The 13,327-nt window shown below is 48.3% G+C and overlaps 1 protein-coding gene across 1 annotated transcript; it reads right to left on the bottom strand.

Moving 5' to 3' along the window:
• Nucleotides 1-6,537: 6,537 nt before the first annotated feature.
• LOC120707526 (glycerol-3-phosphate acyltransferase 1-like) lies at nt 6,538-11,846 on the bottom strand. The gene is made up of 2 exons (XM_039992441.1): nt 10,774-11,846; nt 6,538-7,616 (listed from the first exon to the last, which is right to left on the bottom strand). The coding sequence occupies exons 1-2, from the start codon at nt 11,563-11,565 to the stop codon at nt 6,753-6,755; spliced, it is 1,656 nt and encodes a 551-aa protein (XP_039848375.1). The 5' UTR covers nt 11,566-11,846; the 3' UTR covers nt 6,538-6,752.
• Between the last annotated feature and the right edge of the window lie 1,481 nt (nt 11,847-13,327).

The raw sequence follows: 13,327 nt of genomic DNA, 5'->3' as shown, positions 1-13,327 counted from the left end.
ACTATACATGAAAACTTTCTAGACAAATAAAAAATCTTTGAACTCTAAAAGTCAATAAGTTTGCACTTCGAATTCAGGGTATTTGAAGTCACTAGTTAAAATCTATTTACTAAAATGAACTCCAAACTTTGCCCTCTGAATTAAGAAAATTTCAGTTAGCATGTTGTAAAGTTTGTCTTCTCAAATCCTAAATTTTGTATTTTGAAACTTTATAATCTAAATAGTTAGAACTTTCTAGTGGTTCATTTCAAACAGTATACTCTCGAACTAATACTTTGTGCCCATAGATTCAATATTTTAGATTATTAGATCTCGATACTTGAAAGGTTTTATTTCCTATTGTAAAGGGCATTTAACCCAGAAAATTTCTAGTAGGGCATTTCAAATGTTGAACTTCTGGATCCAAACCTATTTTAAAACTTTGCATTCTAAAACTATAGCAATCTAATGAGTACATGGCTCTAGAGTACAACTATCTACATCTCAGCCAAATAGAATCTCGGTCAAACCAAATTCCACACCTCTAAGTATAAGTAGCGATCGTAGGTAGTAACAATTATCTACATCTCAGCTAAATAGAATCTTGCACAGAACTGACAAATGAGGCAATCACAATAGCCTAATATGAGTACTCCTCATCTGTCCCTAGTGTAGCCATCCTTAGAAGGATTCCAAGCAGAAGGTTTTTGCTTCCACTTCCATCCTTCAAGATAACCAGTGCTTCAAAAAATTCTGACGTTGCAAGCTCAACCTTTGTTGCCGCCTCCAGAATTGCTTCAATACAGGCGAGTTCAATTAGCCTTCTTTCACCCATAGCTTTTACAATGTGGTATGGCAAGCGATCCTTGAATACCTTTGGATGGCTGTACTCTGATTCAAGCACAACAGTAATCATCCTTATGGCAAACTCCATATCCAGCACTGAGTTCTCTATGACTTGTGCCGCAGAAGAGATTCCACCGAAGTCTAGTATCATCATTTTGTTTGCATGGACCCTAGCGAGCTTTCCAAGGACCCTGAAGGCTTGATACTGAACGTTTGGGCTTCCAATGATTGATTTGATAACAATGATTCCAATAAGCCTGAGATGATTCCCAATAATGAGGTTGTTGCTGGTGTCATTGGCAGAAAGCGATATGATGTTCAAGCAAAGAATCTCTAAGTCTGGCTTTGGATTCAAGCAGGTCTTGCCTAAGAATTCTCGGATTGCATACATAGCTTTACGGTTGGCTCTGACAAGATCTTCATGTTGGCATCTGTGATGCTGATCTTCTATTGCAGAAATCAACTCAGACAGTTTCCCAATTAGTATTTCGTTGCACTGTGAATCCTTGAAACCTTTCTCAGAAGGCAATGCAGGGATGTGCCTAGTGTATTCTTTGCTGGATAAAAGCCACTTGCTGTACCAGACACACTGAGTCAAAGAAGCATACATCTGCAGCAAGGAAATGATAAGTACACTTTAAGTACAGTTTACTGAGTAGATTCTACTTTGTAGGTAGGACATATTAAGCGAATTCCAAGTAAATCAGAGCACAATTCAGATTGTTTCAGTGCATACCTCAAAGTATGTGTCAACAGAAAGCCTTTCTTTTTCAACCAACCAATTTTCAAGAAAGTCGATATCCATGATGGTTTTGCTTTCTATCAGATCAGCTAGTATCATTTGAGCCATTTCAGGATTTTATTCACCCGCCACTTGTCGCCTAGGCACTATAGCCCCACCTAGACAATTACATGATCATACTCATCAACGCACAGTTACATGATCATCCTCATCAACGCACAGTTACATGATCAAACTCATAGCCAATAAGTAGTTTACATGATTGTATACGGCATACCTCAATGAATAGTGTATATCAAAATGATCTTCTTCACAGTATAAGAAACATAAGCATTCCCGTTAAAAAAAAGAAACATAAACATTCAAGGCACTACAATCCACAACAGAAGCTCTAATTGTCACAAAATAGAATTTGCAGCAATATATAGTTCATGAGTCAATATGTGGCTGCAAATGTGACTGAAAAATGCACCAAATAAAAATCAGTAGTTGTTGTTCACCTTCTGCCAGATGAGGATCTGGTTTAGAAGGCGGCAGCCATGGTGCTCTTGCGGCCAACCCTCGCATCAATCACCTTCACGTCCTACGCAAGGCGTGGCGGAAAATCCTTGGACGCGTTCGCTACAGCGTGGCGGTGGAGGAATCCAAGGCGACCCTTTCCCACGACAGCTGCCGTGGGCGATCGCTGCATCGCTGCGCCAGACTCCGAAGCCCCGCCTCCCCCAGGGCGCTCCCGTGGAGCACCACGTGGGCGCACGACGAGCGCCCCGGCCTCCCAGGTTGGGGACTCGTCCCCGCGGTCCCCGCAAGGGTAGCAGTTGATGGCGTCGTGGAGGTGGTGTCCGCGGCGACCCCTCCCTGCGAGAGCCGTCGCGGCGGATCGCTGCCTCCCGCCTTCCACCTAAGGGCGCTCCAGCGGAGCACCGCGTGGGCGTACAGCCAACGCCAAGAGCTCCTCCTCCTCCAGGCTTGGCTCTAGCTTGCGGGGGGACTCCTCGGCGTCGTGGTGGCTCTCGATGGCTCGCGGCTGAGCGGAGCCAGGAATTTGTTTTTATTATTATTAGGGGGCCAACCACATTAATTTATATAAAAATTTAATCAAATTTCAAATTTATAATGTAAAATTGGGAACCATAGGGGAGACCCGCCCCCTAGCTACGCCCCTGGCGGCCCTCTCGGCGGCCGCTCCGGTGGAACCCTCGGTGGGAGCCCTGACGTGCGGCCCGAGTTCTCCCGGAGCGGACCGCGCCCATCCTCGGCTTGCCGCCCGTGACGGGCCCCGCCGTCGCCTTCGCGCCCGCTGCTTTGCTTCATCGTGGCGGTGGGCAGGGCGGCCCGGCGCACCGAGGTAGAGCGCAGAGCTGGAAGAGAAGGGGGAAGGGGGAGGTGGTTTGAATTACGGTTGCGGCGTGCTGTTTCGTTTCATCCCACTAAATGTGTGGAAGAAGTAGTACTTGTGAAATATTTGATGCAAATCTGAGCCTGCCTGTTTGAGATTTTTGGTGGGTTGCCGTTGGGGCTGTTTCCTACCGGCACCGTGCACCCCGAGTTCTGAATTTCCTTTTTTTCATTTATTGCAGAGACACCCCCTTCTTCCTAAACCATTGGCACGTACTGCTCATTGTTGTTGCTGGTTCAATCGTATTTGCATTGTTATTTCGACTGCCATCAAAGCTTACTCTCCAAATTTGGAACTCTAATATTGGGATCACAAATGGCGCCCAGCAACGTCAACTTGAGTTTAAAAATAAAGAAACAGGAAGAAAACAATTCCCGACTCGACCACCTTAGAAGTTCAAGTTGAGGGAAATTGGAACCTAGAAGCAAGAATCAAATATTTTCATCTCAATTAAAGAAACTCCACCAAAACAATGATAAATGCACAGCTCAATCCAACAGACCCGCCCAAAATTTCTGTCTCAATTCAACATCGATAAGCCAGTAAAGTAACCGAAACTCGTAGGCTCACAGCATGTGAAGCCACAAGCCAGAAATCGACGTCGTTGGCCCACTTGCCATATGGCTATGCCCTCGATGAATTCACTCGAAATAATGTACGAGCACGTCGTCGATTGCAGGTTTATTTAGCTATATATGGCATCGTGCAAATAAGTACTGGCTCCAAATATCACCAAAACATTTTAATCCTGTAAAATGTTTAGTTGAAATTTGACTCTAAGAAAAGACGGCTAGAAAATCAAACCATCGTAACGTCGCCAAAAAGTGGCGGCTCGAACCACGCCGCCCAGAAAACGAACGGGCCCAGCCGACCGGCTCACGCGCACTACGGCCGACAGCCCAGTGTTGCCATGGTGGGCCGAGAATCTAGGCCTCCCGTCCCCGTATAGCGCCTCGACGCCGCGCCGCGAGCGTGCCGAGGCGGCTGCATCACGTCACTCACGCGTGCCGGCCGGCGTGCGCCCACCACCGTGCGGCGGGTTGAGCCGCAAGCGCAACCCACCCACCCTTCTTGACCCGGCAAGCTCCACCTTTGAAATTGCCTCGGTGTCAACTCGCCACTACTACTCCTGATCGTCTGATCTAGTCACGCACGCCGAACGGGAAGATGAGGCGGGGAAGAGAGACGAAGCCGAGGTCGCCCGGAAGCAAACAGGAAGCGAAGCAGCGTGCGGGCTCGGCCAAAGACGCCGCCGCCGCCGCTGCAGGTGGCGATGACGACCAGGGAGGGGAGCTCGCGGCGGCCGCGTCCCCGTCGCGCCAGGGCTTCGCGTTCCTGCACCCGGAGGAAGATGGCGGCCACCGTGCTCGGCTTGGTGCTTGTACATGGAGGCGGTTCGGCTTGTCTTGTCTTGATTTATCTCGATTTGTTTCGGTTTATTTTTTTCTCACAGAATACTATTCATTCTATCAGTCTACTATTCATGCGGTTAGCCGAACAGCCCCGAGCTCTTCAGCTTCGGCATCTACGTCAGGTACGGTACAGCCTGTGGCCATGAACTTAACCCGTCAAGGGATGCGTTCCTGGTACGAGCTGCCGCTCCTCGCCAGCAGGCAGCAGGCTACTGTCGAATGTAATCTAAGGCCTGGTAAATCCAGCGTATGTATCGAAGAATCTGCTGGCCAAAGGATCAGGTTATTTGTTTGGTGTTCCTCCTTAAATCAAACACGCCAATATGAACTTGCACTAAATTTTAGCTGCAGCAAACATTTTAAAAAGGTAACCACTTCTTACTCGCCGGCCATATTTTAATTTGATTGCACAACCTGACACATCCACATGGAACGGTTTCATGGAAAAATATTTTTATTTATACTGCTCTCTCTTAAAAAGTTCAAGTTCTCAAACCTGCCGTCAAATTCAAATTATGATTGCACAACTATATAAAATGATTATTATTTAAGTTAGCCTCCCACCTCTCGAGAGAGCCACCCAAAGTCACTAGTAGAGTTGTACTCAGAAATGTAAAAATATGCAAGATCCGACACAGACCACAAAAGAAGGGTTGAACAAAGAAAGCTGATGAGACAACAATAAAATTAACAACAAATCAACCAAACCAACCAGAAGCATGTGGTGTGTACCAGTGTGACAGATTGGTCCCGCCAAATTGTGTTCAGGGAGTCGCGCCACGAGCTGTGGCGTGACTAAAGACTACTTCTTCAAAATATAGATCCACACATATTATTATTAAAACTAATCTATCAACCCGTGCTCCCACACAGGCTAGTTAGAGATATATAATAATGATCTATCTCACGCTCTCTTTAACCAATTAAATATTTTAATCCAGTAGTGTAAAGTTATATATTTATCATTATATAATCGTAAAAACATGATAGGCTTAGTTACTAATTTTTTTTCCTCAATTTGCATCACACATCCATATGTTTGATATGTATTTAATTGAACATTTTGTTTGAGTTATGTGAACAACATGAAAATTCGTATTCTTATCTCTTGTCTTATACATAAATATATGATGATACACACATTATGGTTAGTATTTTCATATAAATAATAACATAAATAATATATTAATAATGATAGAAGTTAGAATTTTATATTGATGCACTTTAAAATTTTATTATAATCATATAATTTTGATTTAGGTTTTGGATTTATTTTAAATTTTTATTGTGTTATCATTGGATAATATATATATAAATTTAGGGAGTTATTTGATACTATTTTATAATGACATAAGTGGGTAATTTGCATGAAAATTAGGGGTTACTTTATATTATTTTTTATAATGACAGATGTGAGTAATTTAGATACATGTTTGGAGGGTTACTTTAGTCTATTTTCATAATGGCAAAGGTGGGTAATTTATAAGAAAAATATAACAGATCTAATGGCTATTATGATTAGAGTTGCCGAATTGATGGCCGGATGTTTCTGATTTTTATGTGAATTTATTGGATTTCTCTATTTTTTTAGACTGTCCACCTAGGATTCTAGGTGGCTTCATCTGAATGTTTCAAAAGGAGCCTCCAATTAGTAATAGTAAGATATTAAATTAAAAATAATTAAAATAAAAAATCGCTCCGGTTCTCTAAATGCTCCTGGATCATTACGGCTTTGATGGCGTCAACGTCGAACCAGAGATGGTTAGTTGATCAGAGTATCGATCATTTCGGCGGCATGCGCCTTGCTTGATTGTGATTTTTGTTGAAAGGAACACTTTTCGTCCTTGTGCAGTGCTGCTGAGCGGTGACCATCTCAATTGGGGATGTGGGCTCTCAGGATTTGGACTTCTCCGAAACTCAGCAACGGCCTATGTTATTGTTCCCTGAAGGAAAGATTGCACTTTGGCTATCCCTCAATATACAGATGCTTTCAGCAGATGAGCTATCAAAGTTGGTGGCTGTTGCAAATAAATGTGAAGTTGGGCGCTTGATTGACAATCTAAAAAGGAAGAAGTGAGGAGATAATAAAGAAGCGTGTGAGGCTGCACAAGCTGAACGGATGAAGCCAGGAGCACCAATTAGATGGAACTGGAAGCGGATGATACTGCAAGACTATCTGACCAAACATATATACTAGTAGTATTTCATTTGAGAAGTTCAAGCCAAGCATCTACTATTTGGCTAGGTTTTGCAGATAATCAAACTTTCTTTAATTTACAGGAGAAGCAAAGGATGATCCATTACTCGCATGCAAATTAATCACACAGTAACGAACTTTTGACAGTACTAATTTACCCAGCATGTAGCTGCATGCCTACTTGGCGACCACGCCGTCGTTGCCGGCCAGCATCATGTACTTGTCGCGGCGAGTGAGGCCGGTGCACTCGAACCCCAGCGCCTCGCCGAGGCGCCGCTGCACCCAGTTGGCCACCTCGACGCCCGTCCTGCCCCCGGCGCGCGTCCACTCCCGCGGCACGGCGCCCAGGAACTCCACCCGGTACGACGGCACCGGGTTCGCGAAGAACGCCACGGGGTCCAGCCACTTGTGCCCGCTCGCCGTCGTGCCGTAGAGCGCCGTCACCTGCGCGTCCAGCGCCACGGGCTCCATGTCGTCCGCGAGCTCCGCGAACAGCGGGCTGAACCGCAGCAGGTAGGGCTCGCGGCAGGTCGTGCCCTCGGGGCACACCGCCAGGTCGCCCTGCCGCAGCAGCCTCGACATGGTCTCGGCGTCCCGCGCGCGGTCGCGCGTCAGCCGCACCGTCTTGATGGGCGCGATTGCCTCGGACAGCCGGCTGAGGCTGTAGGTCAGGGCGGGCACGGGCTTCTGCAGGGCCGTGGTGAGCATGATGGGGTCCACCAGCGTCCGGTGCGTGCACACGTAGAGGACGCCCCGGCGCCGCTCGCCGTCGGCCGGCGGGGCGCGGAGGCCGGAGGTGCGGAAGCGGATGCCGAAGATGGCGGCGGCGACGAAGTTGATCTTGTAAGGGAGGACGATGCCGATGTTGATGCGGATGACGGAGAGGATGACGCCGAGCGGCAGGAAGAGGAAGAAGGCCAGCATGGCGGCCTGGGTGGGGAGGAAGGCGAGGCGGCCGTCGTGGAAGATGAGCGGCTTCGGGTACTTGTCTCGCGGGAGCTTGGCGCTCTCTCTGCTCTCTCTGCTCACCACATAAACTTCCTGCAAGAAGCGAAATCACAGCCGGCCGGTCAGTAAGTGTGTGTTTAATTGGTGAAAAAGATTTGGATTTTGGTATTGTAGTACATTCGTTGTTATTTAATAAATAATATATAATTATAGACTAATTAGGCTTAAAAAATTCATCCCGTGCTAATTAATTAGACTAATTAATTAGACTGTGTAATTAGTTATTTTTTCCAACTGCATTTAATATTTCATTTAATGTTTCATGCATGCATGTGTCCGAAGATTCGATGTAACAGGTACTGTACAAACCTTTTTTAGACTTTAAACAGTATTATTCGATCTACTACTACAAATTGCAAGCATGTGTTTTCCTCCACTTGCTATATGGATCAGCAAGAAAATTTTGCTTGTCTCCCATGAAAACGTGGATAAGAACATCGTCCACGAGATAATTATTGTGCGTTCCTAACTTCCTATCAACCCGATGGAGTTAAAATGTGCAGACACCGTTGGTCCTGGTCTTTATGACTTTATCACGGTACTCCCATGCTGACTGTTCCGAGAGCAGCATTTGGTGCACCAACAAATCAGCCGTGGTACGCGTTGAATCTTTGATCGCCTTGTTAGCACTCTTAGCTAACAGGCTTGAAAATCGTTGTCGAGACGATCCATCAATAAAAGTATGGTCCAAAGAAACATTTAATAATTGCTAAAAAGGAGGGCGATCTAAATAATTTTTCCGAGTACACACCACACTTATTTGCTTAAAAGGGGGGTGTCAAACTATTCATAAGTGCCTTTTCCGGCTACAACATACTAACTACAATTATTTGCATAATTTAAAAGGAGAAGCAGTTATCCACGAATTAGTGTTTAAGTAGCACTTTTTTTTAAAAAAAAACTACTAGATTTCCTTTATGTTGGAAACTGATGATGAAGTATCCTAAATAAAAATAAAACAAACGTTACCATTTCACCAATCTAATCGAATATTTGCAATTTGAAAAACAAATATGCAGTTTCGTGAACGGAAGACATAACGTGTGAAAAAAATCACTGTTTTCGCTGGCTGGTACTGATTTTATGTGAGAAAGAAATACTGCTAGCTAGATGCAACGAAGATGTGGTGAACAGAGTCAATGATAAGACACTGGCCAAGTTTCATTTTCAGACTTCAATACCGATCACTGGCACTGTGACACTCAAATTTGATTGCCCATGCCGACTTGATAGTTGTGTACGCTGTCGGCAATCATTTCCAAACACTGTCGCGTGCACTGTAGAAAATTTATGAGCCCTTTTGTACCCATCTGAAACAGCAGCGGCAGCAGCTGACTTTGGGGTTCGAGAGTTTGGGAGGGCCGCCCATCCTACTGTCGTGAGTCTCGAAATTTCCAAGCATGCGTGGATGCTTCTGGAAAATTCTTTTTTCTCCCGTACTGCTGCTAGTATCATCTCCCTGTAATTTTTGGAAAAAAAACGCCGGCCTATCTACTCGTATCGTCGTCCTTGAATTGCACGAAAACACATGGCCGGCCAATGGTGTTCATTTATGGGCTGTAGTACATTAATAGCCCGTGTCGGACGGCCTTTTGGGAGCCCATCCCCGGGTTGCCCAACTTGGCGGTGTAGATAGCCGCTAGTAGTAAAAACCATAAACCAGCGAGGAGCACTGGTCCTTCGGCCAGCCTGCTGCAGCTTCCCAACCCAAGTGTCCGAACAGTGCATAGGAAGAATGCCAATAGTGGAGGCGCCGCCATGAAAGGACGACGCGGCCGCCGCCGGCCTCGGGGAGAGCCAGATGGGTGGTGGTGGCGAACGACACCTCCGCACAGCACCCCTGCCGCTTTGAATGCCGCTACCAAACGCGCCGTGAATGCGCTTCAATGGCGCTCGCTCGCATCGCATGCAGCGCGCCCCTGCTGTGTCCGTGTGTGTGTCTGTCCTTTCCAGGAGACGCCCGCGGCGGCCGCGCCGGGGGGCAAGGCCAAGCGCCCCATTGCCCATGCATGCGGTCGCCTTTGGCTCGGCCCTACCTCGGGATGGAGCTGAGGCTGGGCTCACCACGATCCGGTCGTGGCTTGCCATGCCCGGCGCCCCCCGAGGCGTCTTGGTCCAGAATTTCTCGATGGCTGGGCTGCCGCCACCGTCCGGTACGTGCATGCGAGAACAGAGACTCCGATTATTCGAGCTCCATGTCACGTGGGACAGGCTACATACACAGTGAGTGCTAACTCTGCAGATCGACCCACGCACAGTGCACGGCCTCCTCGACCCGGAGTTTTCTAGCGCCCCCCTCCTGCAGTCGCTATAGGTTGGCAAGCTATGACTGTGTTTAGATCCGCAACTCTACGGTATAAAGATCACATCGGATGCCATAGTATACTATAATATTTTTTGTTTTTGTTTGTAGTAAATATTATTCTATTTGATTTTGCAACTAAACACAGCCAGCCTATGGCTTACGGCTTTGTGGACCCGCTCTGCTACTGCAGATGCAGTCTAGACACTGATCGATGTTCCTTCATGAACTGCTCGGCACCGGCCTGTCATGCATCGAGCCATCGACTCTGTTCTGCTCGGCAACCATAAGACCAGCGGTGTTTTTTCAGCCCCAACCAACAATACTATTCTCTCACGGCCAAATCAGCCAGCCGAATAGAATAATACCGTAACCCAATATCTACAGTTGAACTATACCACGTTCTCCTAGTAAAAGTGATAAGGAGATTACAATCACTCAATTCATCGATATTACAGATCACTCAATTAATCGTACTAGGTCTTCTAATTTGTTCCACACAAGAGCCAGCCGGATCTCTTTCATAAGTAGTTGTACACTCTAACATGCATGCACTAGAGTAACGAAAACTTCGTATAGTACGCCTTAAGGTATTCTAGTCTGTCTACTTCTAGCAGTTGGCAGCTCCCAGTAACTTCTACAACTCTTTTCTCCTCCACATCAAAATAAATGATGATATTGTTGGCAGAGTTTGTGATTTGCTCAGCAGTCTCCTAATTATTGGTGCTTACTTTTCGTGAGACGATCGACGTTAATGATGCTAATATATATTGGTACTACTACTCTCCATTTAGTTTATAATAATTCTTTGAAAACAGATAGGCCCGGCCCCCTTCAATATGGGCCAAAAAAAAAAGCTAGTACGTGTAGCAAGGCAAGGCAACGCACCTTGCAGTAGGGGACGAGCAGCTGATCGACCAGGTTGGAGCTGCAGCTGCTGACGACGCCCACGTCGGCCACGGCGCAGCCCTTGGCCCCGAACGCCTCCTCCTGCTGCACGTCCCGCCCCAGAAGCAGCCCAGTGAAGTAGCGGCGGCGGCCGACGGCGACCTGGTGCAGCTCGGGGCCGACCACGGCGTCGGCGGCCAAGTACTCCCTGAGGAACCACTCGGACATCACCCGGGGCGCGGCGGTCACGGCCACCTTCCTCCTCGCGGGGAGCCACAGGCGCTCGTACACCAGCGCGTCGAGCTGCTCCAGGTAGTGCTTGGGCAGGACGGCGCGGGCGACGAGGTCGGCGTCCCCGGGCGCGAGCCCCGCGAAGGTGACGAACGCCATCACCCGGATGGCGGCGGCGCCGCGGCGCTCGCCGAGGGCCCAGACGAGCGGGAACGCGCAGAGCAGCAGCGCGGCGCGGAGCAGGCTGCCGCCCTCGAAGGCCACGAGCATGAAGTAGGGGAAGAGCGCGGTGGAGCGCAGCAGCGCGCCGTGCGCGTCGCAGACCACGGTGCCGGTCCCGCCCGCCGCGGCGTCAGGGATGGCGGCGGCGCTCTGCTGCCTGGCAGTGGCGGCGGCGGCGGCGTGGCCCGGCTGCTGCGGGACGGCGGCGGACGGCGACGGCTTGGCGGCGGCGTTGCGGTTGTAGAGCTGGAAGGCGTGGCGCCGGAGCTTCCTGGCGGCGCGGTAGAACGTGAAGAGCCACCGCGCGGCCACCTTGGGGAGGACGGCCGGAAACACCATCTCCTCCTCTCTCTGTCCTACGTACTCCTCTAGATCACTTCAGGCAGGCATATAGCGAGGGCTACGAGCCGGCCTGTTTGTGGAGATGACGAGGTTTTTGCTAAGCTCGGCAGATGGAGCTTCTTTGGGTTCGTTTCTGCCCCGTTCTGTCGCTGCAGATGGTGAGGAGCGTGGTGGGTGGGTGGCGAGGCTGGTGGCTGCAGGCAGGGCCAGGGGCAATCTAGCGTGTGTGGTGCAGTGCGGGTCGTGGAGGGCGGGCAGCGGATGTATATATAGCGGCAGGGGCAGGGCGCCGGATGGCCGGACGCGTAGTATCTATACGGCGGGGAGTAGACGATGCGCGGTAGTGGGCTAGTTGCCGTAGGGGAATTTAAGGAGGTGGGTGGGGCCGTGGGGGGAGTGAAAAGAGAGCCGGAGAGGCCACGAACACGCCGACGCGGTCGCAGTGCCGCAGTGGTGGCAGCGAGTTTGACCATGGCGCGCGGTGGGCGAGGGGCCACCCGGCGGCGATCCATTGGTGGCCCTCGCGTCTCGGCTCTGCGCCGCATTCATGAGCCTCGCAGCTACAGGAGGCCGCCCGCCGGAAGACGGCCGGGTCGTCGGCGCCGCGCCGTGCGCTGCGCGCGGCAGGATGTACGCGGCGGCCGCTTGCCACCACACGCAGCATGCAGGCGTGGTGCCAGTACGAAAAGAGCCGCGCCGCCGTGCACCGGGAAACGACGACGCCTAGCTCGGGTAGTGGTTCTACCTGGGATCGACGTGATCACCACCGATCATTGGTTGGTGGATCGAGTTGCACGTTCGTGGTCGGTAGTAGCTGATGTGCGATTAACCTGCTGACGCCACTGGATTTGCATTTGCAGCGGTGATGATGTGCTGGGTCGTCTGACCACGACTAGTGGACTGAGCGTCTACACCCTTAGCAATCTTACTATTATTAATTGAAGATTTTTTTAAACCCTCCAGTGAAGTCACCAAAAATTCTAAGTGTACAATCTAGAAAATAAAGAAATTTTATTATTACTAATTGATGACTCTTTTTGAAACCTACAGGTGAAGCCACCAAGGATCCTAGATGGACAGTCTAAAAATAGAGAAATTCTATGAATTCTCACAAAAATCAGAAACATCTAGCCATCAATTTGGCAACTGTAGTCATAATAGTCATTGAATCTATGATCTTTCTAATAAATTACCCACCTATGTCATTATTAAAATAAACTAAAGTAATCCCCTAAACATGTATATAAATTACCCACCTCTGCCATTATAAAAAATAATCTAAAGTAATATCTTAATCTTCATGTAAATTATCCACTTATGCCATTATAAAATAATATTAAATTCTAAATTACGATTTCTATCATTATTAATATATTATTTATGTTATTATTTATATAAAAATACTAACCATAATGTGTGTCACCATATATTCATGTATAAGAGAAGACATAAGAATACTAATTTTCATATTGTTCACATAGCTCAACACATAGTTGTCAGTGTCCTGACATCGCGGCCCGGCTCCAACCAGTGAATGTGATGCGTGTCCTTGTCTCCAGATGGTTGATGCAAGAAGAAATACAATGACACCGGGTTTATTCTGGTTCCGGCCGATGAGGCCATACGTCCACCAGAGGGGTATGCACTGTATTACTTGCACCTAAGTGATTGTAGTAGGGGGTACAACCTGTGGCGAGAGAGGGAGGGAAGCTCCCAAGTCCCGGATGCGCTAGGGTTGATTGAGTGCCAATATCGAGTG

The sequence above is a fragment of the Panicum virgatum genome, chromosome 5K (genome assembly GCF_016808335.1).
Source record: "Panicum virgatum strain AP13 chromosome 5K, P.virgatum_v5, whole genome shotgun sequence".
Taxonomy (NCBI): Eukaryota; Viridiplantae; Streptophyta; class Magnoliopsida; order Poales; family Poaceae; genus Panicum; species Panicum virgatum.
Note: the sequence above shows the minus strand (reverse complement) of the source record. Positions and strands in the feature narration are given on the sequence as shown.

Bases quoted from the DNA above. Each gene is read 5' to 3' on its own strand.
- LOC120707526 (XM_039992441.1), bottom strand. From the start codon at position 11,565: ATGGTGTTTCCGGCCGTCCTCCCCAAGGTGGCCGCGCGGTGGCTCTTC. The intron at 7,617-10,773 runs GTGCGTTGCCTT...CGCTTCTTGCAG, and splicing joins TGCTCGTCCCCTACTGCAAG to GAAGTTTATGTGGTGAGCAG.